The sequence below is a fragment of the Heterocephalus glaber genome, unplaced genomic scaffold, assembly GCF_053883595.1.
Source record: "Heterocephalus glaber isolate CG9 unplaced genomic scaffold, H.glaber_assembly_v1.0 deba00001608, whole genome shotgun sequence".
In the NCBI taxonomy this organism is placed as follows: Eukaryota; Metazoa; Chordata; class Mammalia; order Rodentia; family Bathyergidae; genus Heterocephalus; species Heterocephalus glaber.
Window position 1 is genome coordinate 39,060,822 of NW_028258379.1, and position 25,451 is coordinate 39,086,272.

Sequence of the window (25,451 nt, forward strand, 5' to 3'; positions counted from 1 at the left end):
CCACCATCTCTGCTGACATGGATCTTGCTTCTTGATCCATTCTACCAGTCCGTTTCTTTTGATTGGTGAATTAAGGCCATTAGCATTGATAGTTATAACTGATATGTACTGACTTATCTTTGTCATGTTATTTTCCTATTCCTCCTCTGTTTAATTTCTTTCTTTTTTTTTTTTCTGGTACCAGGGCTCAAACTCAGGACCTTGTGCTTGCCAGGCAGATACAGTGCCACTGAGCTACATCCCCGGCCCTCTAATTTCTTTCCTTTCCTGGTAGATTCATTCTATTGGGGTTCATGGAATTGTAATCCTTGTTATTGCTTTCTAGAATATCCTTCAAAACACTTTGGAGTACTGGTTTGGTAGTCATGAATTTCCTCAGGTGTTCTTTGTCATTGAAGTATCTTATTTCTCCAACAATTTTGAAGGATAGTTTTGCAGGGTACATTAATCTGGGTTGGAGGTTGTTTTCTTTTAGGGCTTGAAATACTTCACTCCAAGCTCTCCTTGATTTGAGGATTTGTGTTGAGAAGTCTCCTGTAACTCTGATGGGCTTTCCTTTATAACTGATTTGTTTCTTTTCTTTAACAACTATTCTGTTCTTGTGTTGGATTTCTGGAATCTTGACTATTATATGCCTTGGTGTAGTTTTTTTAAAATCATGACTAATTGGAGTTCTAGATGCCTCATTTATCTGTATATCAAATTCTTTTTCCCAGGGGTTGGGGATTTAGCTCAGTGGTTCTAGCGCCTGCCGCGCAAATGCAAGGTCCCGAATTCGATCCCCGGTACCAAAAAACAAAACAAAAACAAACACACAATCAAAATTACAGACAGCAGGTAATGAAATAAAAAAACTTTTTTTAATTCTTTTTCCCTGTTTGGGACATTTTCTGCCATTACTTCTGTGAACAGGTTTTTTATGTCATTTGTGCTATCTCCTGCTTTTTCATTGACTCTGATCAATCTTGTGTTATTCTTCTTTGCATCATTTAGCAGCTGTTGGGTCAATTTTTTCTGGTCCCTTGCTATTTTTAAGAAATCTTTGTTTTCATGATCATGAGCTTGTCTTCTATATCTGATATTCTGTCCTCACATTGGCTCATTATGCTGTGTATACTTTTGGAATTTTTAATCTCCTGGATATCTGTTTTAATCTGCTTCATGGATTCCATTTATTTCCTATGCTGGGTATTCATGGTTTCTGCCATTTTCCTAAGCTCCTCTATTTTTTTTTTATCTGTATCTGCTCTAGAGTCACTAAGCATGTCTTTCATTATGATCACCATTTCTGTTGTTATATGAGAAATTATTTCTGATTTGATTTTTTAAATTTTATTTTATTTTTTTAAATTTTTGTTTGGTACCAGGGATCAAACTCAGGTCCTTGGCACTTGTGCAGCAAGTGGCGAAACCACTGAGCTAAATTCCCAGCCCTGCTTTGATTTTTTTTTTAGAGCATCATTCATCTTCTTTGTTACTTCTCCTGTTACCACTTCAGAGAGTCCAGGTGGGTGGCTCTTGAATTGTTCCACCTCATTGCCCCCTGGATTTGCCTTTGGTGAGCTAGAAGTCTGGGGTTGCATCTCATTTTCTAATTGTTTTTAGATTAATTCTTGGGTTGATACTTGACAGGTAGCTTTATTGCTTAGGAAATGACTACTTCTCAGAGATGTCTTCCAGGTATAGCTGGCTTTTGGGTTTTGAGTCTATTGCAAGATCCTACCTCTTTAATCTATTGGGGATGAGAAGTTGCTGCCTATTTGGAAGGAAAGAGAGAAGGAAGAAATAAAAATAAGAACAGAATAACAACAACAACCAAAAAAAAAAAAACACTAGAAACCATGCTCACACTCATATGAAAATAAGAACATGGGCCAGTGATTTAGCTCAGTGGTGCCACCACCTGCCTCAAAAGCACAAGGTCCCAAGTTTGATCCCTGGTACCAAAAAAAATAAAAATAAAAACAATCAATCAAGAGAAAAAACAAAAACCAGAAGAGAGAGAAAAAAAAGAAAAATTTTTAAATGTCCACTTCAAGGCATGTCTCTGCTGTCACTAGTAGGCAACATGGGCAGACAGAGTCCAGATCTGAGTTGATTAATCCAACCAACCCACCTGTAGCTTTGCAGGGAGGTAGAGGATAATCCCAGCAAGCCTACATGCTTAGTTCCACTGAAGTTGAGGCTTGTTTCTGCCTGTGAGGCTGGAACCACATTTGTTGAGCTGCATCTGTCTGTGTGCCTCCTTTCAGCTTGAACTCAGCCATTTCCCACACTCCATGAGCCAGGACTCAAGGAGAAAACGCCACCTGCCTCCTCCTCCTCCTCCTTCTTCGTTGAAGTCTCTCTCTCTACTCTTCCTTTCATATCATGTGCCTTTAATAAATTTTCATAGTTTCCAGTAGTTTTTCAGTTGATTCTTTTGGGTACCTAATTAAACCATTTACCCATAAAGATAACTCCCACCTTTTTGTGTACTGGGGGTTGAACCCAGCAGGCAGTCTACTTCCCCAGCCAGGCAGAACTCAAACTTGTGACCCTCCTGCCTCAGCCTTCCTCTCTCTGTGCTGGGACAACAGTAGTGTGCACCACCACACCTGGCTAGTTTAACCTCTGCTTCTAATTCTTTTACCTCTCATGTCTTTCTCTTGAGTTACTAATGAAATGTTGCAGTGGGGGCTGGGGATTTTGCTTAGTGGTTCCACCGCCTGCCTTGCAAGTTCAAGGTCCTGAGTTCAATCCCCGGTACAAAAAAACAAAAAACAAACAAAATATTACAGTGGACCCTTGAATTACAACATACAAACAACTTGGGTTATGAATTTTAGTTTTAACTTACAAAGTCTTGAGTTATGACCCAGTACATGCCATTTGTGCTTCCAGATGGTCTCAGATACAGATTTAACCCCTAAAGAGTTGTGGAAGAAACATTGTAACATTATAACATCCTTTCCTGTGTGGGGTTAATTGAGAAATCCTGGGCCAATTTCTCTCTAAGGACACTGAGATCTGCCTGTGTACAGGAGAGAGACTATGAAGGCTGTGTAGAGGAACCTGAGCCTTCCGTTGACCAACTTAAGTTACAAGCAGCCCTTGAGAACGAATTGAGTTCATAAATCAAAGGTCCACTGTACATAGTTGTGGTGAGAGCAGGCATACTTGTCCTGTTCCTCACATTAGTGGGAATGAGAGGCATGATTTTCTAATCGTTATTACTTGATTCTGTGGGTATCCAGATTTTCAGCTGTTACAAACAGTGCTCATATGTGGTTCACATCTTTGAACCTCTCCTTAAGTCAGGTTAAAAAAAGAATAGATCAAAGTAGAAGAGTTTTCAAGGGCCCTATCTAGATACTGTCCACATGCCTTCCAGACTAGCAGTGTACATTGTCCCCTCAGAACAGGAGAGCCCTTCCCATTGTGCCTTTCCAGTCCCAGGTCATTAAAAAGCTTTAGTCAATTGCTAAGTGAAAAGTAATGCAGTCCTTCATATTTTTATCAACAGGCTGAATGTAGTCTTCAGACCTATTCATTGGAATATTTCTCTGAATCCGCTCCTTCATTTGGCATTTTTGCCCTAGAAGGTAGAAATGTTAAGTGAAAAGGCCAGTTTTTAAAGTGAGTTGTGGAAGTAGTAAATTATTCGTGATTTTTGTGTCTTGGGCCAGTTGTCCTTGTTTTAGAAACAAAAAAGAAGGAAGACTTGGGCTGGGAATTTAGCTCCGTGGCAACACGCCTGCCTTGTAAACTCAAGGTCCTGATTTCAAGCCCCAGTACCGCAAAAAAGAAGAAGCCAAAGTTATAATGGCACAGTGTAGGCCCAAATTATCAGTTAACTAAAGCCTCTAGCCCAAGACAGTTGCAAAGTATTGGGTCTTTTGTGCATTATTGTTAGAATTCACTTGGATTTTCTTAGATTGGCTTTTGTGGGCAGTTAAATGTTTTGTGTATTTTTTTCTTCCTTTTGTGAAAACACAATATTTCACCTTCATTCAAAGCAGTTTATTTTCTAGTACATTTGAAAGTTCTGCCATAAAATTGTGTTTTTAACTGCTTAAAATGAATTATGCATATATTGACAGCAGGTTTTGCCTCTCGGTTGAAGAATAATGAAAGTGGAGTGTGTAAAAGTTACCAGAGTGCCCGGCCTTGTTTGGTCTGCGTACAGAGCGGGGCGGGGAGCCTCTGCTCCCTGATCTTGGCTCTGCGGCCCAGCCCTTTAGCTGTCACGTGTTTCTTCTTGTGCCCGCTCTTGGTCCCCCACTGCCGCTGGGCTTGGGGAGGCCGGTGCCTGGTGGCAGCAGACATTGCCATATGTGCTGGTCAGAGAATGAGGAGGTGAGCAGAACGGTGACCAGCGGCAGCCCTTCCCTGGGTGCCATGGCACTCACGGCTGCCTTCAGAGGTGCAGCCGGTACCATGTCTGGGCACAGTGGCGAGCTGGCCCCGCCCCGCCCCGCCCCGCCCTGCGGGCGCCCTCCCTCCCTCCCACACCCCTCTGCAAAATGTCTGTGAGCTCCTCCACGTAGCCTCAGCCCCACCAGGGTTTTGGGTTGCACCACCAGTCGCAATCTCACATTCCACAGAAGCGTTGCACTTAGGGCTACGTCACCCCTCGCGTGATTTCCCCCAGCACCTAGAATGGCTCTTCCTCCGAACCTGTCCATGTGCACACAGCACGATGCCTTGGACGGCCCACTCCTTCCTGGTCCCTTCAGCTGCAGACCTGGCTCCCCCTCTGCACTGTGCCCTCCCCACAGGCAGCTCAGCCTGGCTCAGCCTTGTCTGCTTTTTAAAATGTGGTAAAATAGTCATAGCATCCTTTTCTCCTTTAGCCATCCGTAAGTGTGCAGTTCAGCATCATTCAGCACGCTGACAGTGCTGTTACCTGTTGCCACCATCTGTGTCCCAAACTTTTCATCATCCCCAATAGAAACTGCCCCACGTAACAGCAGTCCCGTTCTTCCTGGTAGCCTTCACTCCAGCAGTCGTGTCTAGCCTTGAAGGTTGCCTGGGCTACACGGAGTGAAGAAGAATTTAATCTACATGAGTAACAAAACTTCCTTTTTGTTTTCGGAACTGGGGAACCAGCCCAGGGCCTTCACACTGAGGTACAATCAGCAGCTCTTTTTATTTTGAGACAGAGTCTTGCTACATCACTAGTCTGCCTGGGCTGGGCAAAAACTTGAGATCCTCCTGCCTCAGCCACCACATTTTGCTCAAAACTTCCCTTTATTTGCTATTATGCAACCAAAAAAAAAAGGCAGACAGCTTGTGGGCCGCAGATTAGACATCCCTACAAGAGTTTCACAACTCCGGGGATCTCAACTAAGTGGAGTCCTAGAGCATTTGCCCTCGCAGTCTGCCTCAGTTCACTTACATGGCATTCTCAAGGCCCGCCCATGTCTCAGCATGTGCCAGAGCGTCGCCCCTTTGTAAATCTCCCTTGAGCCCACTGCACAGACTTAGCACATTTTTCATATCCTCCCTCCCTCACTGGAAGTGAGCTCATGGGCTGCATATACACAGACGAATCACGCCCCTCGGCACACGTACCATTGGCCAAAGCATCACAGAGGGTAGGCTTCTGTGTGTGTGTCCCATCCTGTCATCTGCCAAAGGTCCAGACGCACACACTGTGTTTGCTAGAGGAATTAAAAGCCTCTGGGACCTCTGCCTGTCCTGACCCAGTCCTGTCAGTCTCCAGAGATGGCTCAGGTGTCACCTTGCCACCTCAATGTCTTCTTCAAAAGTGAGGTCTATTGTCAGTTGACCTGCTGTAGGATTGGTAAGAGTGTAGGCAGATTAAACAAGATGGTTGGCATGGATGCTCCTGGATGCATGTGGACTTACATACTTTGTGTGGATGTCCTCCCTTCTCCAAAGCCAGGGAAGGGACACTCACGTTGGTGCAAAAGATTTCACAGCCCAGCTGCAGTGGGTGGAAAAGTGAGCCCAGACCCCGGCCCAGGACCAGGGAAAGTTCTGCTTCACCTACCTGTGCTGAGCTCCCGTGGATCAGCTTGATTGTTGTTGTTTTTTAGTACAGGGGATCGAACTCAGGACCTTGCGCTTTTGAGGCAGGCGGTGGAACTACTGAGCTAAATCCCCAGCCAACTGTTGCTTTTTAATCACTCACAGGACCCACTCAAATCAACAGGGTCACCAAGCCCTCTCCCTTTGTCCTTCCTGTTGCCAAGCAGATATTCCCTGGCAGTCTTTGTACATAGCTGAATGTTAGGTCCTTTGATCTATCTAAGGAAAAAGTCTATTTTAAACCACAAGTGAAGCCAGTTTTTTAAGGTTAGATTTCTTACTCAACAAAACACATCACCCAGACTCACGTAGTTTCCAGTGTTTTTGCAAAACAGGGCTGGCCAGCCCGAGGTCAGCACACTGGGTCTAGTGCCACAGATCTCTAAGTTCAAAAACCCAACATTCTGTTAATTGCTGTGAAGCTTCTTTACTAAAATAGAAGCATATTTTAATTTGCCTGTGAATTTGGGGGAGATAAAGAAAACGTTTAGCTCAACTTAGAAATGAAGTTTGAAATTTTAATTCAGAAATACCACTTCTAAATACAGTTAGTGGGCTGTCTTTACAGGCAGTTTGCTTTCAAGTAGAGAAGAAAACAGTGATGGAGGAACCCAAGGAAGAGGATAACTCCTTTCTGGGTGTAACTCACTGTCCTGGTGTTTGCTGGGAGGGTGCACGGAGAGATCCAGGTGATCCTGCGTATGCTTTCCCTGGAAGGCGTCACTGTGAGACAGCTGTAGAGGTGGGGGGCACGGAACGGGGTGTACGTGAGGGCCACGGGAAATGCTGCTCTCCAGAAGCTTCCGTGGCACATCCCTCATAGTCAAACCCTCCAGGGAAGGAGACAGAAAACATGGTTTTAAAGATCAGATCGGCTGGGCATGATGGTGCACATCTGTAATCTCAGCACTCAGGAGACTGAAGCAGGAGGATCGCCTGGGCTACATAGTGAATTTAAGACCAGCCTGAACTACATGTCAAGACCCTGTCTCAAAACAGAACAAAGAACAAAACAAAAAGATCAGATTGGGTGTTGCTGCACAGTTCCTTCATCCACTTGTGCACTGCTCCGCTCTCTGACAGAGCACCTCCCAGTGCCAGGCACAGTAGGAGCTCAGGTCTGCACGCTTGCTGAGCCCAACAAGGAGGCAGGGAGAAGGCTGCCCAGAGGGTTCAGCCTAGAGGAGGCCTCTTGCCTGGCTGTCCCTCGACCTTGTACTGCGGGGATCTCTCCAGTACGAGGTTGGTGAACAGCAGCACTGTCCGAGTGATGCCATGCACTCCACCCTGCACGCGCTCTGCTGGCTGGAGCTCTGGTTAGTGGAGTCATGTGTTCCACAGGGCAGAAAGCTGTGCTCCAGAGACCAGCTGAACCCGGATCTCCGAGAGGGGCACGGAGACTCCAGGCGTAGGTGGTGAGTACGCCAGGAACATTTGAGGCAGTTCATAACTGACTGTGAGGCAGGGCGTCCACATCCTAAATTCCAAACTCCTCTCCGCCATTCTGTTTGTGTGTTTTTGCGTACGTGATCTCATTCACCCACCACAATAAGTCTTCTGTATCAGATTTCCCTGGTTTTGGTCATAGCCCTTTCCCTGCTCTTAGCTTACACCTCCGAGGCAGCATTTGTTCAGGGGTTCTTCCTGCTGTAACTAAATCAACGCGTACTCCTTTTTTTAAAAAATGTTTCTTTTAAGTCTCATGAAAGAAACATACTATTTTGGAAGTGTTGAAAAACATAGGGAAATTTCTAAAAGAAAAATCATATGTAACCATACCGCTTAACAGTGATTCTTGTTGATAATTTGGGATTGATTCTTCTTCTGATAAACTTTCTGAAAAATTCTATGCTGCCGTTTTCACTTATATTTCCATTTTTGATGGAGAGTTAAACCCCTTTGACATTAAGGTGGTTTTTAGAACCTTAAATGTTTTAGAACCATAAATAAAATGTGATATTCTGAAAAAAATAAAATAAAATACTTAAGAATGAACTGACCAAGGAGTTCAAAGATTTGTACCCTAAAAACTACGAAAGTGCTCCTGAGAGAAATTAAGAAAGGCACCTGCAACAGAAAGACATCTGCATTCGTAGATGGGAGGCCTAATGTTGTTAAGATGTCAATACTTCCCAAGTGACCTACAGATTCACTGCAATACAAATCCCAATGATTTTTCCAGAAATAGAAAAATCCATTCTAAAATTCATAGGGAGTCCCAAGGGGAGAACAGAAGTGGAGAACTCACATTTTTTTGGTTTTAAAATTTATAACACAGCTACAGTAATCAAGAAAACTGTGATGTTGACATTGACCACTTAGAGTATCACGGAGACGCCATCCTTACAGACCCGTGGTGCAGGGGAAGAGTCCAGAAAGCAAGCCTGTGTGTGCAGTAAGGCGAGTCTGCAGACGGTGTGGGAAACCTGGATGTTCACATGAAAAAGAGGGAAGCCAGATCCTTACATTACATACAAAAGTTGACTCAGAATACATCAGATTCTTAAACACTAAGAATTAAAACTGGCTGAGCATGGTGGCACATGCCTGCAGTCCCAGAATCCCAGCACTGTGTTCAAGCTCAGCCTGGGTAACTTAGCAATTTAGCAAGACCCTGTCTCAAAAAAAAAAAAAAATTGTCGGGCTTGGTGGCACACACCTGTAATCTCAGCATTCAGGAGACTGAAGCAGAAGGATGGCTCTGAGTTCAAGGCCACCCTGGGCTCCAAAGTGAGTTAACAGGCCAACCTGAACTACGTGGCAAGATCTCGCCTCAAAATAAGTGTGAGTAGATAGAGAGATGAATAGGTAGATATAGAAGGATTGAGAAAAATATAAAAATAAATTTAAAAGTTTAAAAAGGGGTGGGATGTAGTGTGAAGGCCATAGGTTCACTACACAGTACCAAAAAAAAAGTAAAACCAAAAAACTCTTAAAATATAGCAGGATAAACTTTGTGACATCAGATTTGGCACAGACACAGGCAACAAAACTAATAGATAAATTGGACTTAAGTCAGAATATAAAACTTTGTTTCCTGAAAGGACACAGTCAACAAAATGAAGTCACAGAATGGAATACATTTTTACAAATCATGAATCTCATAAAGGATTAATATCCAGGCTATATTAAAAACTGCAACAATAACAAACTCAGCAATAACAAAAACTTGATTTAAAAAAATGTCTAAATGACTTAAATAGAAATTTCTGCAAAGAATATAAACAGACAGCCAGTAAGCCCATGCAAAGAAGCCAACAATACTAATCACTAAGGAAATACAAATCAAAATTACAATGAAGTAGTTCACATTCATTAAGAAGGCTACTGTAAAATGTAGGAAGTAATAAGTGGTGTTAGGTGTGTAGAGAAATTGGAACTCTGTGCACGGTTGAGAGGAATGTAAAATGGTACAACCACTGTTTTAAACAATGTGACAGTTTTTAAAAAGTTCAAAGTGGAATTATCATATGATCCAGCAATTCTCCTAATGGGTGTATACCCAAAACAATTGAAAGCAGGGACATGAATGTACTTACTGCCACTGAACTATATGCTTTAAAGTGGTTATGATTGTAAATTTTATATGTTGTATTTTAGCACAATTTAAATTGGGGATTTTTTGTTTATGGTGCTAGGGATCAAACCCAGGGACACTCTACCACCAGAGCACTATTCCCAGCTAAGAGACAGTGTCTCTGAGCTCCCCAGGCTGGCCTCAAACTTGAGATCCTCCTGCATTGGCCTCTTGAATAGCTGCGACTACAGGTGCCTGCATACAATAAATTTTTTCTTTTTTTGTATCGGGGATTGAACTCAGGTCCTTACTCTTGTGAGGCAGGCGGTGGCACCACTGAGCTAAATCCCCAGCCCCTACAGTAAACATTTTTTAAAAGAGATGCTCCAGGGGCCAGGGATTTAACTCAGTGGTGTCGCCACCTGCCTCACAAGCGCAAGGTCCTGAGTTCGATCTCCAGTACCACACACACACATAAAAAGTGATGCTCCCTCATGACTATCACGTTTCCAGAATGGATTCCAAGAAGTAAGATTACTTAGACACAGAATCTCAGTGTATACTGCCAGATGACTGAAGGGCTCAGACAGGATTAGCTCATTGTACCTTCACCAGTGCTGCTTAGCACCTGACGTTACTGTTGGTCTGACTGGTGAAAAACACTTTTTCATGGAGTTATTAGTCACTTATAGTTCTTTTGTGAACTGGACCATTTAGACCCTGAGAGCTGGATGTTTTTCTAGTTAGTTGCAGTGATGTTAATGTCTTGTACTTACAGCATTTATATTTTCTTCGGTTTTTGGAGAGAACGTACAGAAATTTGTAATTTTTTAGTGTGAGCAATATCCCTTAGGAATTTGGTGTCTTTAAATGTCCTTTTCTAGCTTGAGCATGGATACTCACTCACCTTTTCTTCTGAAGGCTGTGAGGACTTAGGGGAGTGGTTAGGATCTGTTTCTTAGTTACCTGTTTAATGCACTTCCAGTTTTATTTAGTGTGAGGTAAAAAGACTTCAGTCGCCCCCTACACCCGTAAGTAACAGTTGTCTTCCCCAAGAGAGTTGGCCATTGTCTACTTCTTCAGCTTTTCCACTGATTTGGGATCATTCTTTTTTTTTTTTCATTAAAAAAAAAAATTATTATTCAGGGTCCGGGGATTTAGCTCAGTGGTTTTGCCGCCTGCTGCGCAAGCGCAAGGACCTGAGTTTGATCCCTGGTACAAAAAAAAAAAAGTATGGTCTCAATGTGCATCCATTTAGCTATAAATGTCTCGTTTCTCATTCTTTATGGCTGAGTAGTACTCCATTTTATAAAAATTTTTTTTAAACACATCTTCTTTATCCAGTCACCAGTTAATTGACATTTGGGTTGTTTACAAGATTTAGCTATTACAAACTGTGCTGCTATAAACATGGGTGTGCATATATCGCTGTGGTATGATGCTTTTAATTCTTTTGGGAAGATAACCAACAGGGGAATAGCTGGGTCAAATGAGACCTCTAATCCTTGCGCTTGTGAGGCAGGCGCTGGCACAACTGAGCTAAGTCCCCAGCCCAAAAGTGAATATTGACATAGGGCTGTGGCTTCTGTTCCCTTGCTCTGCCTCTTACGACCAGTGCCACTGTCATTTGTTCGTATAGTTTTAGGGTAGCACTTCCCTTTCTCACTAGATGTATTCTTATTCTTGCTTTGTATTTCTCCGGGTGAGGTTTAGAATGACTTTGTCAGTTACCTAGAAAAATAAGGAGGCTCACCTGAATTTTGATAGGAAATACTTTAAATGTATAAATTATTTTAGAAAAACATAACAGCAAATTTACAGGATATTTGCTTTCAGTTCAGAAGTATACCTTCTATTTATTTGTTCATCTTTTTACTTTCTCTGTTTATTTTAATTTTAGCATATATTTTATCAGTGATCTCCAGATCACAGTCTGAAGAGTTCTTTAAAGAACTACTTTATATGCATAGGGTTTCAGAAGAGCATGGGGGAAGTCACTGATAAAGTTGAGATCTTTTGATCTGAGATCATTAGGAAAAATACATCAAAAAGTGACTTCATTTTTTCTTCACTTCCTGATCTGTGTATTTTATACAAAGCTCTAAGAGTCTCTCCCTGTCTCTATGTCCCAGCTCAGCGCAGCCCTAGGACAGGCACTTCTTCCACCTCACTCACACGAAATACTGAGTGTGCGGTGGGCAGGCCTCCCTCTGTAAAGCACAAACCCAGCAGGCATCTGCTTGGTGACCCTTGGAGCCCCTGAGCACCTGGCCCTGATGGGGTCCGAGCTCACCTCGTGTTACTCGGTGATGAGGAGGTGTCAGTGAGCAGAAGTGAGATTCAGCATCACCCTCAGCACTGCTTGGTGGCACTGGTTGGGGGCCTGTGTCCTCTCCTGACAGACACAGGCCAGGGGTTGGTAGAGACGTCTCTGACCCAAGTGGGAAGCTGGAGGCTAAATTCACATCCTCCGATAATGTGTCATCACCCAAGCCCTTTGTGTTTAACTCTTCTCCTATTCGGGTAGCAGTGCAGCCAGCCAGGTGTGAGGCCCGCAGCCCTGGCAGGGCAGGAGAGAGGTCGGTCAGATGCACTCCCCCAGGCTTGGGGGAAACTGTCTTCCAGCCAGCCGGCGCAGACTCCTGCCCTCCTTCAGCACAGTGGGGTTCACTGTGCTTTCTTTCCTTCCGCTCGTGGTAGCAGCCATTGACACCGAATCTGCCTGCTCACGGTGAGGAGGACTCATCCACTCACTGAGCTGTGCGAGCCCAGGCCAGGGGCATCACACGGCCTGTGTTGGTGTTCTCCCACGGGCGACCATGTGGAGGAGTCCAGGCCTTTGTGTTGCCACACACACCAAGCAGGTGGGGCATAGGCGAGAAGTTATAGAAAAGGAGCCACCGTTCAGGAAAACTTTGTGAAGAACTGTTTTCAATTCTGCCAAACAGAGTTTTCCTGTCTTTTATTTGTTCTCATTTGGAGCTAGCAGGAATGTTTCCTTTCGGAGGGAATCTTCTCACCACCACTCTTCCAGTTCTCCAGATCTGATGCCCTTCCCCTTGGAATAGCTTTTTACATTGACCTCTTCTGAAGATAGAAAACTAAGATCTGAACAGTAGCTTTTACTTTATTCGTGTTGTGATGCAGGAAATTGAGCCTAGGGCCTTGCACATGCTAGGTAAGCACTCTACTACTGAGCTACATCTGCAGCCCTTTTTAATTTTTTTTATATTGAGACAAAGCTTCGCTAACTTGCCCAGGCCATCCTGGAACTTGCTATCCTTCTGCCTCAGCCTCCAGTGAGTAGTCACTTTTAATAATAGCCTAATAAAAAATAGGTGAAATATCTTACCTTTAAACAAAGTATCTAAAACTTAAAATACCTAATACAGTGACATCTTTAAGTTCACAGAAGTATCCACTGCTTTTCACTTTATCCCTTTTGCACTTCAAAGGCCATGTGGTATAGTTTGTAGCACTTTCTAGCTACTGACTATAAAGCAGTCTTCATTTTCCATGTAATTTATTTAATTTATTTTTTCCAGAAAACCTAGGTCTCAGGAAAAAAAATGGTTTGAGGATTCTAAACTCGTTAATTTGCACTACTGATAGTGGAAGTTGAACAGAAGTCCAAACTAATGAATTTGAATTGTGTAATATTTAAATGGTCATTTGCTTTTAAAAACACACAAAACAAATCTGGGTTGTGAGAATGGTGCAGATATGACACTAAGTAGAACTAGAAAGTAGAAGGTTGGGCCGGGGAGTTAGCTCAGTGGTTTCCGGCGCCTGCTGCACAAGCACAAGGTCCCAAGTTCGATCCCCAGTACCAAAACAAAAAACAAAAAAAAACTTCTAGAAAGTAGAAGGTTGACAAGTGGGTGGCTATCACTGAATTTGGGGTACCGGCCCGGGAAGTGCTAAAATGTAAGGTTCATGAAGAACATATGTGCACATGTTTTTTTTTTTCTTTTCCTCTTTCTTTTTTTTGTAGTTCTGAGGCATTTGTTTAGTCTAGCTGGGGGCCTGTGGCCTCCAGCTCTGTCCCCTGAGAGATGGGATCTTTGCCTCAAAGTTACTGAGAAATGAAGCCTGCAGAAAGCCTGAAAATGCCCAGGTTTTTAATGCACACTGACAGCCAAACAGAACGCTTTTTCCGTTTGCAGTTTTTTTCAGTGTCATTTTAAGTTGCAGCTTCCGGCCAATCAGAGAGCTCTGTGCCCGCTGACATCACGAACCAGCCAGTTCCCTCCAGCTGCAGAGAGCTTCAGTTTGTCTTTTTTTAAAACTAAAATGGAGGCTGGTTTGTTGCCTTAAGGGGTACACTGCCTTTCCCGCTGGAGTCTAGATGTTGACATGTAACAAGGCGGGCAGCGGGATGGTGGTGGATGCGGCCAACTCCAATGGGCCTTTCCAGCCCGTGGCCCTGCTCCATATTCGAGGTGAGTTATTGTGTGTTCCCCGCACCGGAGCCTTCCGTGGGTGGTTAATAAATGGCTATTGTGCTTCAGAGAGGAAAAGCAGGAAGTCCCTTCCGCACAGTTCACCCCACTGCGCCGCAGACGTAACCAGAGCAGGTGGGGAGTGCCGCTGCCGGCCGGCGTTTGCGGACTACTTACGGGATTTGAGGCTTGAGAGGCCTTGCATGCATCGTTCAAAGCTGGTTTTTCTGCTTTCTGCTCGCCCTCCCATCCCCCTTTTGGACCTGTGCTGATGTCAGAGGATGTGAAGTCACTGCCGGGAGGTATTGGGTGGGCAGGAGGGAGGCGGGCGGGCGGCCGGGCCTGGCCAAGTTACCTGCACGCTGAGTTTCGGTTACATCGTGTTGCTTAAAGCTGCAAAGATTTTGCTGGGCACATGTCTCTGAATTAAAGATGAATTGCAGTCAGAAAATATGCAGAACCGATTAGAAAAGAGCCTCATTTACAAGGGTCTTCCTCCCTGCAGAAGGAAAGAGAAATGTGCTCATGGCTCGAAATACTGAAATCGATTGGGGATCATGCTTCTTAAATGTTAGTGTTTTCACAGACTATTAGGGAATATTCTGCATGTACATGGCTCTGTGTGCCATGGCATTAAAATTTTAAATGGCAACAAGTTTTCAGTGTGTATATAGATCATTGTTTTAATAATTACCTTGCCTCTTACAGTTTATATGCATTTGGGGTTTGAAATTTAGCTGTAAAACACAGTTACTATTAGTTATATTAAACTGTAGCTATCAGGATAATACATACTTATTTTTGGTGGGTATTTTAAGATATTTGTTATGTAAACTTTTGTTCATTATAGGGTAAAAGAGAAAATGGATGCTAAGCTTCATCAAATCACTTAAAAACGTGTCATATCACAACTGTGCCTTAACAGGACAGTTTTCCCTAGCACAGTCTCCTGTACGGACCCATGTCAAGGTAGGGTGGGGGCAGGACCTCTAGCTGACTAACAGCCCCTGTGACTGAAATGCCGGACAAGACTTTGCAAACCCTAGGGTGTGCTCAGGAAGATAGAAGCACATGAATACCCAGTCTGTCATAAGAAAACTCGTTCTGCTTTTCTCTCTAAAATCCCTTGGACAAAGCAGGCAGAAATCAACATCTACCTTGACCAAATTGTAGGGCAGGCCATGACTTTGTTGTTTGGTTGTGTGCCCAGGGAGATTCATGAAGGCTGACTACAGATAGTATTAGGTGTTTAGCTTCAGGACCCCAGTGGGAATTGTCAGACATTAACTAGTTAGCAGTAAAATAATTTGATTTCATATAAAATGTAAATTTGTATACATTTAAGGGGCCTTATAAATAGCAACTCTTTGGATTGTGAGTCTACTGGTTTTTATTAAACAGTTAATGTATTCTTTTAATTATGAATTTATTCTGAAATAGAATCATTTGGTTTTTGTATCAGATACAAAACTTCTTCTTAATCCCAAGACCTTATTATGCCCAGTTGGATTTTTTTCCCTGTTGGCTGTTCACTATATAATTGTGAAAGGAAATATAGTAAAGTATATTAACCTGACAAAGACGAGTTTGTAAGGTATTAACCTTTAGGACATAGGACTGACTTCTACCTCAAACAGTGTGGATAGTTTCTAATTTCAAAAGTCAAAGTTTGGTTCACTTATAAGGACTTCTTAGAGCAAGCACATAAATGTGAGGTTTAGCAAAATGTATTTTATTTATTGAGCTCTTAGATTCTTAGTGAATTTAACCTCCCCTTAGCAGCTTCTGTGTGCCAAGCACTGAGGGCCATTAAAACCCCCTACCTCGAAGGAGCAACTGATGCAGCTCAAGAGACTCAGCCTGCTAGGAGGGACGGAGGAGGAGCCCCCTGGGCAGGGGCTCTGGAGAAAGCAGGGGCTGATGGGCTGGTAATGAGAGGGACAAGAGAGGGCTTGGCCTCTAGGAGGGGTCCCTCACTGGGGAGGGAAAACAGCTCCCCAAGGTCACACAGCCCTTAAGTGGAATCCACACCCAGACTGGTTTTTTGCTTTGTTTTGTTTGGAATCCTTTTCTTTTTTTGTAACACATTTTAAAACATAAATTGTGCCTGTAGAACATTTTGCAGGAAGGTTCCCCCATTGCCCTATCATCTGTTTGATTCAGTGGCCCCTTGGCGCATGACAGTTTTGCACCAGGGTTCATTTTTTATTGGATTTACAGCACAGATACCGTATTTGTTGAGCAGTACTATGTGCTGGGCGGGATCCTAACCTGGAAGCAGAGCAAGGGAACAAGCCTGTGACGTGCCTGGCCTTCAGAGTTTACAGTCCCTGGGCCAGGGGCTGGGGACAGTCAAGCAAACAAAGGAATAAATACAGTCGCTAAACTGACACGTGGTCCCAGTTGAAACCACAGGATAGTTACTGCCTACCAAGTAGCTGTGAGCTTGTGATTAGCATGGCGGTTGGCATATCCTGAAAAGTTGAAGGGTGAAAGACATCTGCTTTAGCCTCGTGCAGACTTTCCTGTCTGTGGAGGGAGAGAGTGTGACTGGGAGCCTGATGGCTGTAAATTTAGCTCGGTGGCTTAAATCCTGCATTTCCAGCTCTGTCCATGAGCACTCACTGTCTGCAGTGCTGGGGGTGTTCTCTGTGTTGTCTGCTGCCCTGACCACTGACCACACTGACTGTGGCGAGCACGTAGAGAGTGCAGCTGGAGGCTGGATTTTACTCTTAGTTATTTTGAACTTAAATGGACACGCGTGTTTAGGGTTACTGTACTGAATAGCATGGTTCTAGACTGGAATTGCCAAACTTTTGGAAAAGGGCTGGATTGTAAATATTTTTGGCTCTTGAGCCAAAGCAGCCATAGGCAGTAAATGAATGTGCATATCTGTGGTCCGATAAAGTTTTATTTACAAAGACAGGTGGAGCTGGATTTGGCCCATGACCCATGGGTTACTGACCCTGTTCTAGGCCAATCCTTGACTTTTTAAGCAGTTTCCTGGAGGCTCCCAGCACTGCCTCTCTGTCCTTGTGGTTGGTGGCCAGGCCTCCTCCCACCCTGGAGCTCACACCCACCCACTTCAGGAGCTGCATTTAAGGCAGGGTCAGCTGCACTGGAAAGATGTTAATGGCCCGGAGAGGAACCATGCAGCTTGGAACCTCTTCCAGTTAACTGCTCTCACCTTGTTCTAGTCACCCGTCAACTTCCCTGGTTGGTAAGTGTTTGAAAGTCTGGTGGGAAGCCCATTTTCTCCTTGGGACGTGGAGGTCTAATTATGGGAACTTTTGTTTTCTCACAAGTACTTGCTGAGTCGCCAGTTGGTTGATCTTCACCTTTCTGATAAAGTTTAGAGAAAAGCATGCAGGAGACGTGTGAAGAGGTCCACGCCCAGCTCGCCTTCCCCTGTGTCTGTGGCTTTCCCCAGCACTGACAGTAACGGTACACAGAGCACCAGGCCCAGAGCTCAGACACACCTGCAGACGTGGAGTCAGTGAGGTGTTCAGATGATAACCCAAAGCAAAAGACTGTCTTTCGCTGTCTTAAGTAGTGCATCAGCTCAAGATGTGTGCTTCACAGATATCTACCTGCTGTGACTGCAGCTCTCTCAGCAGTGACTTCAGAAGTACACGCACATATTAGCAGTAGTGACCCTGCGTGTGAAAGTGTGTTTGTGTTCCTGGCAGTGTGCAAGGTAACCAGAGTACCAGCCCTCGGGGAAGAGGGATGTGAAGTCTACTAATTTTTCTTAATTAGTCCTGCCCTTAAACTTGGGCATGATGTCTGCTCATGAGTTTTACCTCACAGCAAAAGCTGCCTCCCATCTGTTAATTGTAAAGAAGAATGAGAGAAAGAAGGAGAGGTAAGGTTGTTTGTCAAGGAAAGGTTGTGGGACACAGTGGTTCGGGGTATGTGCTGCTTCTGATCCCGCACGTCAAGCATAATTGTTCTCTGTTAATCCTAGAGCACTTTGCCAAGCGCAAGGAACTTTTGTGAATGCTAACTCTTTGGTTTCTCAGCACTCCTGCCTACAGGGTGAGTGGGACAAGTCCTGGTGTGTCTCCTCCCCAAGGTCACCCAGCCTGGAGGCTCAGGCCAGGGGTGCTACCCTCAGAGCTCTGCTGGTGGCTGTCCCAGAGGGAGAACCAGCACTGATTGAGCACCCTTAGGTGTGGGCCCAAGGCTTTGCCCTTCTGTCCCTGCTCTCACTCTGAGGCTGCCGGTCGCAGTGTGGAGAGGTGCTGGTGAGAGTGAGCTCATCCTGTGGACCTCCAGAGTCTCACTGCTTTCTGTACCATGGACCCTGTGTGGGCACATGGAGTCAGCACTTGCCTGCCTTCTGAGCAGGAGCTTGTTAGAGGTTTCCATGTGGACCTCCACTGTCGCACTTCCCTGTCCAGGTCTGCCAGGCCTCACCTTAACTTTCTTATCTTCTCCACAAAAACAGGAGCATCCTGAGGACAGTCACTGGAGCTCAAGCTACCTCAGGCATCCAGCATCGTATCTAGAGCAAGCATCAGTCAGTCCTGGTAGACTGAAAAGAAAGTTATTTCAAATAATAGCTGTCTGCATATTTCTTAGCTGACTGCTTGGTCAGTGGGATGGTGCCTGCCATGCTCATAAGAAGCCGCCCAAGATGCCACCCTCCCTCTGAGCCTCACAGGCGGAGCCTCCCCTCCCCAGCGATGGGGAGTGGTGTGTGCCCCCAGCTGGACAGCTTTCATTGGAGAAAGCAGCTTCTCTCACTAATGACTCCTTTCTTTGTAATATTGGAAAGACCTTGGCAAAAGTGCACGGGCCACTCTGTTACAAAAAGTAAAGGTCTGGTTTTAGGTTAGGCCCTTGAATTATTTATAAATCAAAAATGCTTCTAGTTTAAAAAGACATACCAGTTAAATACAGGGAGTAAATCTAGATCGGATCCTTATTCCAAACCCAAAATTGAACCCGAAGAAGACGTGAGGGGCAGCAGGAGGAATGGAGCTCAGAGTGCGCCTGGACAAGGCGGAATGACGTGGATCTGCCCAGTACAGGGTGGGCTGTGACGGAGGAGACTGTCCTCACTGTCGGGGGTACAGACTGAAGTGGTCACGAGTGTCGTGTCAGCAGCTCTGCAGCTTACTCAAACGGTAGTGAGAAAATAACTTCAAAGCAACCTGCCAAACAGACAGCTGTTGAACCTAGGGAAGGAGCTCTACCAGTATGCATTCACTTCTAAACATTTTCATATCTGAAGGAAATGTCTTTTAAATGTTCTGGTTTAGAAAAAAGCATGCAACGGAAATGTGATCACTTAGAACGTGTTCACTGAGTGGGGAGTAGTGGTCACGCGTGTGGGCTTCGCCCCCTGGTGGCTGACTCACGCTGGCTGAACAGGTAGCCACACCATCTCACCAAGTGGGGTTTGGGCTGTGGGCTCCGTTTGATGCTCACTGGCATTTTGATTGGTCTTTTGGAAAAGTTGCCTGTGAGGCTCACTGAGAGATAAAACCATGTGCCCTTGGGAGGCCGTGCTGTGTGGTCAGGGAGAGAGAGGGGCATCGGGAGTCCCAGGCCAGAATCACGAGCCCACCCAGCCCTGGCTCACCCAGCCTCAGGCACTCTAGGCCATGGAGAATGACATGGTGAGGACTGTCCACCCCCTCTTGGGGTGTCGTGAAGGGTAGATGCTTGAAGTGGCAGCTGGAAAGTTGCGAGATTCTCCAAGTGTTACGGGTGCCATGGAGGCCCTTTCGTGGGTCACGTGTGGCACTTCAGAGCCCAGTGGCGTAACCGAAGTCTGTTTTAATTTCCTACAGCTGTGTTACCTGTAGTCTTTCATTTCTTGCAGTCCGCTTGGCATTTTGCCTCCTAGGAGCAGTTAGTATCTTCAGTACTCTAGACTGTGTCTAAAATCACCTGCCCAGCTACGCCTTGCGCCTCCGCCACAGCTGTTGTCCCAGGTACTTAGGGTCTCTATTCTGTCTCTGTCAGTTGTCAGGGCCAAAGGAAAATAAGAACTCAGCACTTGCTTTTAACTCTTAGGAAGAGTTTTAGCATAATATTCGTAAGTTTTATGTTTAAAAATTAGCGATGTCCTCTGTGACTGATTCCCAATAGCATGACTTCACATGCTGGGTTCCTATAGCTGTTTCAGATGCAGATGTTGCTCTCTGATGCTTTCGTCTTACTGTCAGATCCATCGGATTAGATCCCACTGAATTCCTCTTTTGTGCTGATTTTGTTTTGCCTTAGTTTGGTTTGGTTTTTGAGGAGTCTTGCTGTGTTGCCCACACTGGCCTCAAACCCCTAGGTTTAAGCAGTCCTCCTGCCTCCCCTCCAGAGTAGCTGGGACTATGCATACCACCACACCCAGCTAGTGCTGATTTCTAAAAATGAGAGTGGTTGAAGAGCTGGGGATCTAGCTCAGTGCCACCGCCTGCCTTGCAAGTGCAAGGTCCCGAGCTCCATCCCTGGTACCAAAAAAAAAAAAAATGAGAGTAGTTGAATAAGTGAGATCTTAGCTTTAACCTTAAACCTTATTGTTTTTAATGTTGTATTTTTAATAGAATTGGAGCTAAAAACACTTCTTGATTAGAATTTTTCAGCCTGTTCTTTGTCGTTGATATGTAACAACTTTTTAAATCAGGCCGCTGGATTTTTGTTGGCTGGTTTTGTTACTCAGAAGCAAACTGTTGTAATTGTGATATTTTACTTTACAGAATTGTGAGTATAGTAATGTTTCATTTGTTCTGGTTAACAAGCCTAATTCTTCCTAAATTACTGGCCTTTCATTCTTGGGGGGGCTCCCAAGAAGAAGAGGTGAGGTGTGTGTGAGTATCCTGGGCAATTTCTGCACATGAGCTTCTCCAGCCTGGGAGAGCAGGCCCAATCTATCCAGGGCTGTTGACCACGTCTCAGAGCTCAGAGGCCGCAGAGGTGCCCTTGGTCTGCATGCAGAACAGCATCGCCACGCTGTCTTCACGTGGGTACTGAGGGGTACACTGCCTTGTTCTCTGTGACCTGATGGCCAGCTGGCAGCCACCTGGGCTCTGCTACACACACCCTGTCTGACCGCAGGATGTCCTTGAAGCATGAAATTACTCATTTTATCAGATCTCAACACTTGGGTATACCTTCTTAATTCTGTGTGATGATGTAACAGAGTTCACACGAAGCCTTCAGACAGCGTCTGTTTGGCGAAGAGTTGCCTCGCAATTGTGGGAACTATGAGCTGAACTAGATAAGCACTTTCTCAAAGAACATTGCTTTTTGTTTGAAAGAACAAAAGGCAGGCAAGCTAGTTATTAAAGGTTGAATATTTGGCAGCTATTTTCTTGGAAAATCTATGAAGTAAGCTTATCGATTCAAGGGAAACAACTGTAATACTACAGTATTTTTTTACCTATGATAAAATTCAACCTTTCAAGCAAAATTTAAATTTGGGGAGATTTGTGTCTGCCAGTGTGAGCGTGACAGCTCTCGGTGTTGAAGGTGCTCCTGCTGGAGTTGGTGGTGATTTTAAGAAATGGGATTTCTCACATACAGGGAAAGCCGCGGAACGCAGTGCACATGTGTGTTCCCAGTGAGCAGTAAATGACACACGGTGACACACGCCCAGCCCAGGGCAGAAGGGCGTGCACATCACTGGCCGCTACTGTGACGGAAGAGCTCATCCATGTGACTCCACCCTGACTCGACCTCGGAGACACTTGCCCACTTTGGGTGTAAGATCAAAGAATATCCGAAGTTTTTGAAAGGCATTGAAGTGGCTACCTTTTTCATCTAAACAGGTCTCATTGAGCCTGTGCTGTTCTTGTTTATTTTTCACATATACTTTTCCCAAAACTGCCGCACAGCAAATGGAATACGAAAGTAGATGTGCAGATCTGCCCTTTGTTAAGTCAGATGTTAAAGATATGTACAAAAATGTAAAATTGTCATTTCTCCTTTTTAAAAGTTATTTTCATAAAGGTGTTACTTAACATGAAATGGACCTATTGCTTTTATGAGTTAAGAAACCAGATATTTCTAAAATTTCTCTAATATGGCCAGAATAAGAGGATAGAACCCACCAAATCAAAGCTCTTTCTGTTCCTCATCCTTGTAAGAGTATAAACACCACAAAAGTGAAAAACCCATGGCCTAGGAAATCTCTCTAGCATAGGCTGGAAGTGGCCCTCATTTAGTGTTTGCTAAGCATGGGTGTTTTCTCTCTTCCTCCTCAAAACAAAACAAAAGCAAAAATAAACACTCCACAGTGAGCTGAGTCTGCTAATCAATAAATAGATGTCTGGGGCCCTGTGAGGTGACATCCAGGGTCCCCTGACCTAAAACTTCCCTTTTTGCCTTAGTAAGTTTCCTTTGCCTTTCTCAAATCTATTCTCAGGTCATCTTCTATGAACACAGCCACCTTAACTTTCTCCTGACCTTACCCTGCAGGTCTCTTGCTTCCCTGCATCTCGGTGACTGTTGTTTGGAGTTTTCTACATCATTTCAGATCTTTCTTTATGTGCGTGAGATTATTTATTCACAGAAAGCAAATGATGGCTTTTGTTTCTGCATTTCTTTTGTTTTTTGTTTTGGTACTGGGGATCGAACTCAGGTCCTTGCACTTGCAAAGCAGGCAGTGGAACCACTGAGCTAAATTCCCAGCCCGTGTTTCTTCATTTCTTAAGGAACAAAATTGACAGGAGAGCAGTTTAAGAAAGTGAAAGGTTGTAGGAGTGTTTGTGCTGAGAGCTCCCTGGGCGGCCAGGCAATGCTTGAGGTGCTGCCCGTCCCCCCCGCCCACCCCGGGCTGGAGTGCGCAGGGGCGGTGCCTCCCACACCTTGCGGGAGACTTGGTGTAAACTTTCCAAGTGGGCAGCATCTGGAGGGGGAGGCAAATGTGACATCTGCCGCCTGCCTGGGACTGTCCTCGGGCTGCCGCCAGCGCACACCTCCCACAGCCACCTACAGCGCCCAGCACACTGTGCAGGTGTCAGAAATGACACGGCCAGAGCGAAACCTCAGCGTGCTAACTTCAGAGCAGAGGCCCCCGCCTCATCGGGCTTCTGAAAATGAGGATTTTTATCTCTCACTTCTTCAGACCTGATTCTGAGAAGCATTTTACTCAAGAGAGCATCAGTGACCCTTTCAAAAGTATTTTACTGGATGTTGAAAACAGTGAGATGTTGCTCACTGTCTGACCCTCCCCCAGCACACACATAACTTCCTGAGTTATTAGTTGAAATCGTACAGAATCCACCACTGTCAGTGCCGCATACTGGGGTCTGTGAATCACGAACCACACCTTCCTGAATGTCCCAGTGTGTTCTGTTTTAAAATGCATTAGGTAGCCCAGCGTGGTGGTGCGCCTGTAACGCCAGCACTCAGGAGGCTGAGTCAGGAAGATCGCCATGAGTTCAAGGCCAGCCTGTGTTACAAAGTGAGAACCTGTCTCAAAAAAAAAAAAAAAGCATTAGGTTATCATCCTTATTTTCAAGAAAATCACAATAAAGGAGCTTAGATTGGCATTCTAGTCTAATGTTCCAGAGGACAAGAAAGACATAGTAAGAATGAGAAAACCTTCTTTTATTTTATCCTTAGTTAAGAGAAATACCCTGCCAGGAGAAAGCTTGGGTGACTGTGAAATGGGCAATTTTTTTCAGAAAATCTAACAAATCCAGATAGATTTTTCTTTAAAAAAAGTCACAAATGGCATTATGCTAAAAACTGTCTTTATTCCTCTTTAACAGTGGTTGAAGTTCAATTTACATTCTGATTTTTTTCCTATTTAGCTTCCTCTTTTCTGTACCCACTCTCCTTAAGAACCCCATGCTTATTTTGTCTCGTTTGCTTTCCACGTGAGGCCATCTCATCTGGAAATGAGGTATTCTAAGGTGTTGAAACTGACCTATTGTAAGACAGCCAAACTTTTTGGGTGGTTGACTTTTCTTACTCAAATTCTACAGTGTTGATGGATCTGAATCCTGCATTTTTTACATCTGAGTTCTTTGCATCATGTAAAGCTTGCGTTTCATTATCATTATCCAATTAAATGAGCACATACTGTCCTGCCTACCTAGAGTGGAAAAGTATCTTTTGGAGTGGTGCTCATATATGTGCACACGTGTTTGTGTAAAGTCAGATGTCAACCAGCAAAACCCACTTCAGTCCTATAGCCTTATTTGGAAACGCACATGGCCTTTTGCTTATCTGAACCTTTCACCCTTTGTTTCTAACAAAAAGAGGAGAGCCATTAAGTGAAAGGTACTCTTAAACTTGGAGCCCCCGGAATAATTTTAAGCTGCACATTTTACATTTAAATGTTTAAAAAATGAGTTTATGGAGCATGTTCAGTAAAGAGTTATTTGCCAGGAAGCAGGGATCTGTGGGCCACATTAATAGCCCTCAAGGCAGCATCCATAGTAACTGGACAGGCCGCCTGAGTAAATATTTACCCAGCTAGCCCTCCTCGGAGCCCAGGTGGTTACAGTACTAGCCGCCAGGCTGGAGGTTCTCTGCTGCTCTCTGCTGTCCTGACTCCACCAGGCCATGCATTTCTCCTGAGGTGAGAAGCAAAAGCCCAGTTCCCCGGGGGGCCGTTCGTTAGTTAGGTGTGCTGTCTGTGGCTCCCAGGTGACCTTGACTGTTCGTCATTAGCACCCAGGAACCTTTTAATCTTCAAAGCTTTTTGCAAGTGTTCATTAACTGTCGCCCCCTCTCCTGTGAGGAAGTAAACAGGTATCATTAGCCCCATCTTTACAGTTGTGGGAGCAGGAGTGGAGAGGCTCCCCAAGTCGCCTGAGGACCCAGAGGAGTTGGTGGCAGAGGCCAGACACTGACTCAGATCTGGGCTCACCCTGCTCTGGATGTGCATGGGAAGGAGCTGCCTTTGCAGGTTCCTTTATCATGGGATCTATGTGTGCAGCTCTTTCTGTTCAGCTTCTACCATGGTGCCGGGTGCAGTGCTGCTGAGCTAAGTTAGCTGCTCTTACAGTGCCAACTAGGAAAACGAGATGCAGATTCTGGGTTGCGAAGGTAAGGCTCTCCCTTGGGAGTTTGTGGCCATGGGTGAGATTAACTCAGCTTGGTCTTGAACTGTCTGTCTACCTGCCCCTTAGTCTGGCCCCAAAGCCCTGTGACTTGTCTTCCACTCGTGTTAAGGGTCTCACACATCCCATGAGACTCAACTTCCAGCTGCATTTTACTCGTAGGTGCTGAGAGTGTTTCAGCGATGAACATGAACTCACTGCTCTAGAGATGTAAGGGGTAGCTCTCAGAATCTGGTACAAAACCCAATATACTTTTCTCGAGGCGCTGATGCGGTATGAAGCTCTTGGGAAGAACAGAGGGGCACCTTTCTGTAAACCTGGTTCTGTTTTGGTTCAGCCATTTCTGTACGGGAAAACAACAGTCAGGCAGAAATACTTCTTGGTATGTACAATGAAGTGATGTTTATGTCATGGTCAGAGAAATAATTGGTAACT

The 25,451-nt window shown here is 44.7% G+C and overlaps 1 protein-coding gene and 1 long non-coding RNA gene across 11 annotated transcripts in view; one reads left to right on the plus strand and one right to left on the minus strand.

The window, feature by feature from the left end:
- The window catches only part of Ppp2r5c (protein phosphatase 2 regulatory subunit B'gamma), a 133,718-nt gene that overhangs the window by 33,571 nt on the left and 74,696 nt on the right, over positions 1–25,451 (plus strand). Inside the window, exon 1 of one of the 10 annotated variants that reach the window (XM_004836938.4) lies at positions 13,779–13,995. The exons of 5 other annotated variants lie outside the window; for them this stretch is intronic. In XM_004836938.4, coding sequence (XP_004836995.2) covers positions 13,902–13,995 — 94 coding nt within the window. In that variant the 5' untranslated portion in view covers positions 13,779–13,901. Of the gene's footprint in view, positions 1–13,778; positions 13,996–14,047; positions 14,298–25,451 lie in introns of those variants that run through there. 4 more of the 10 variants (XM_004836940.4, XM_087195151.1, XM_013066469.3 and 1 more) reach the window with 4 other exon arrangements.
- On the minus strand, positions 6,541–14,264 carry LOC110345718 (uncharacterized). Its single transcript, XR_002389257.2, has 2 exons — positions 14,173–14,264; positions 6,541–6,866 (listed from the first exon to the last, which is right to left on the minus strand). It is a non-coding gene; the product is annotated as an uncharacterized LOC110345718 (long non-coding RNA).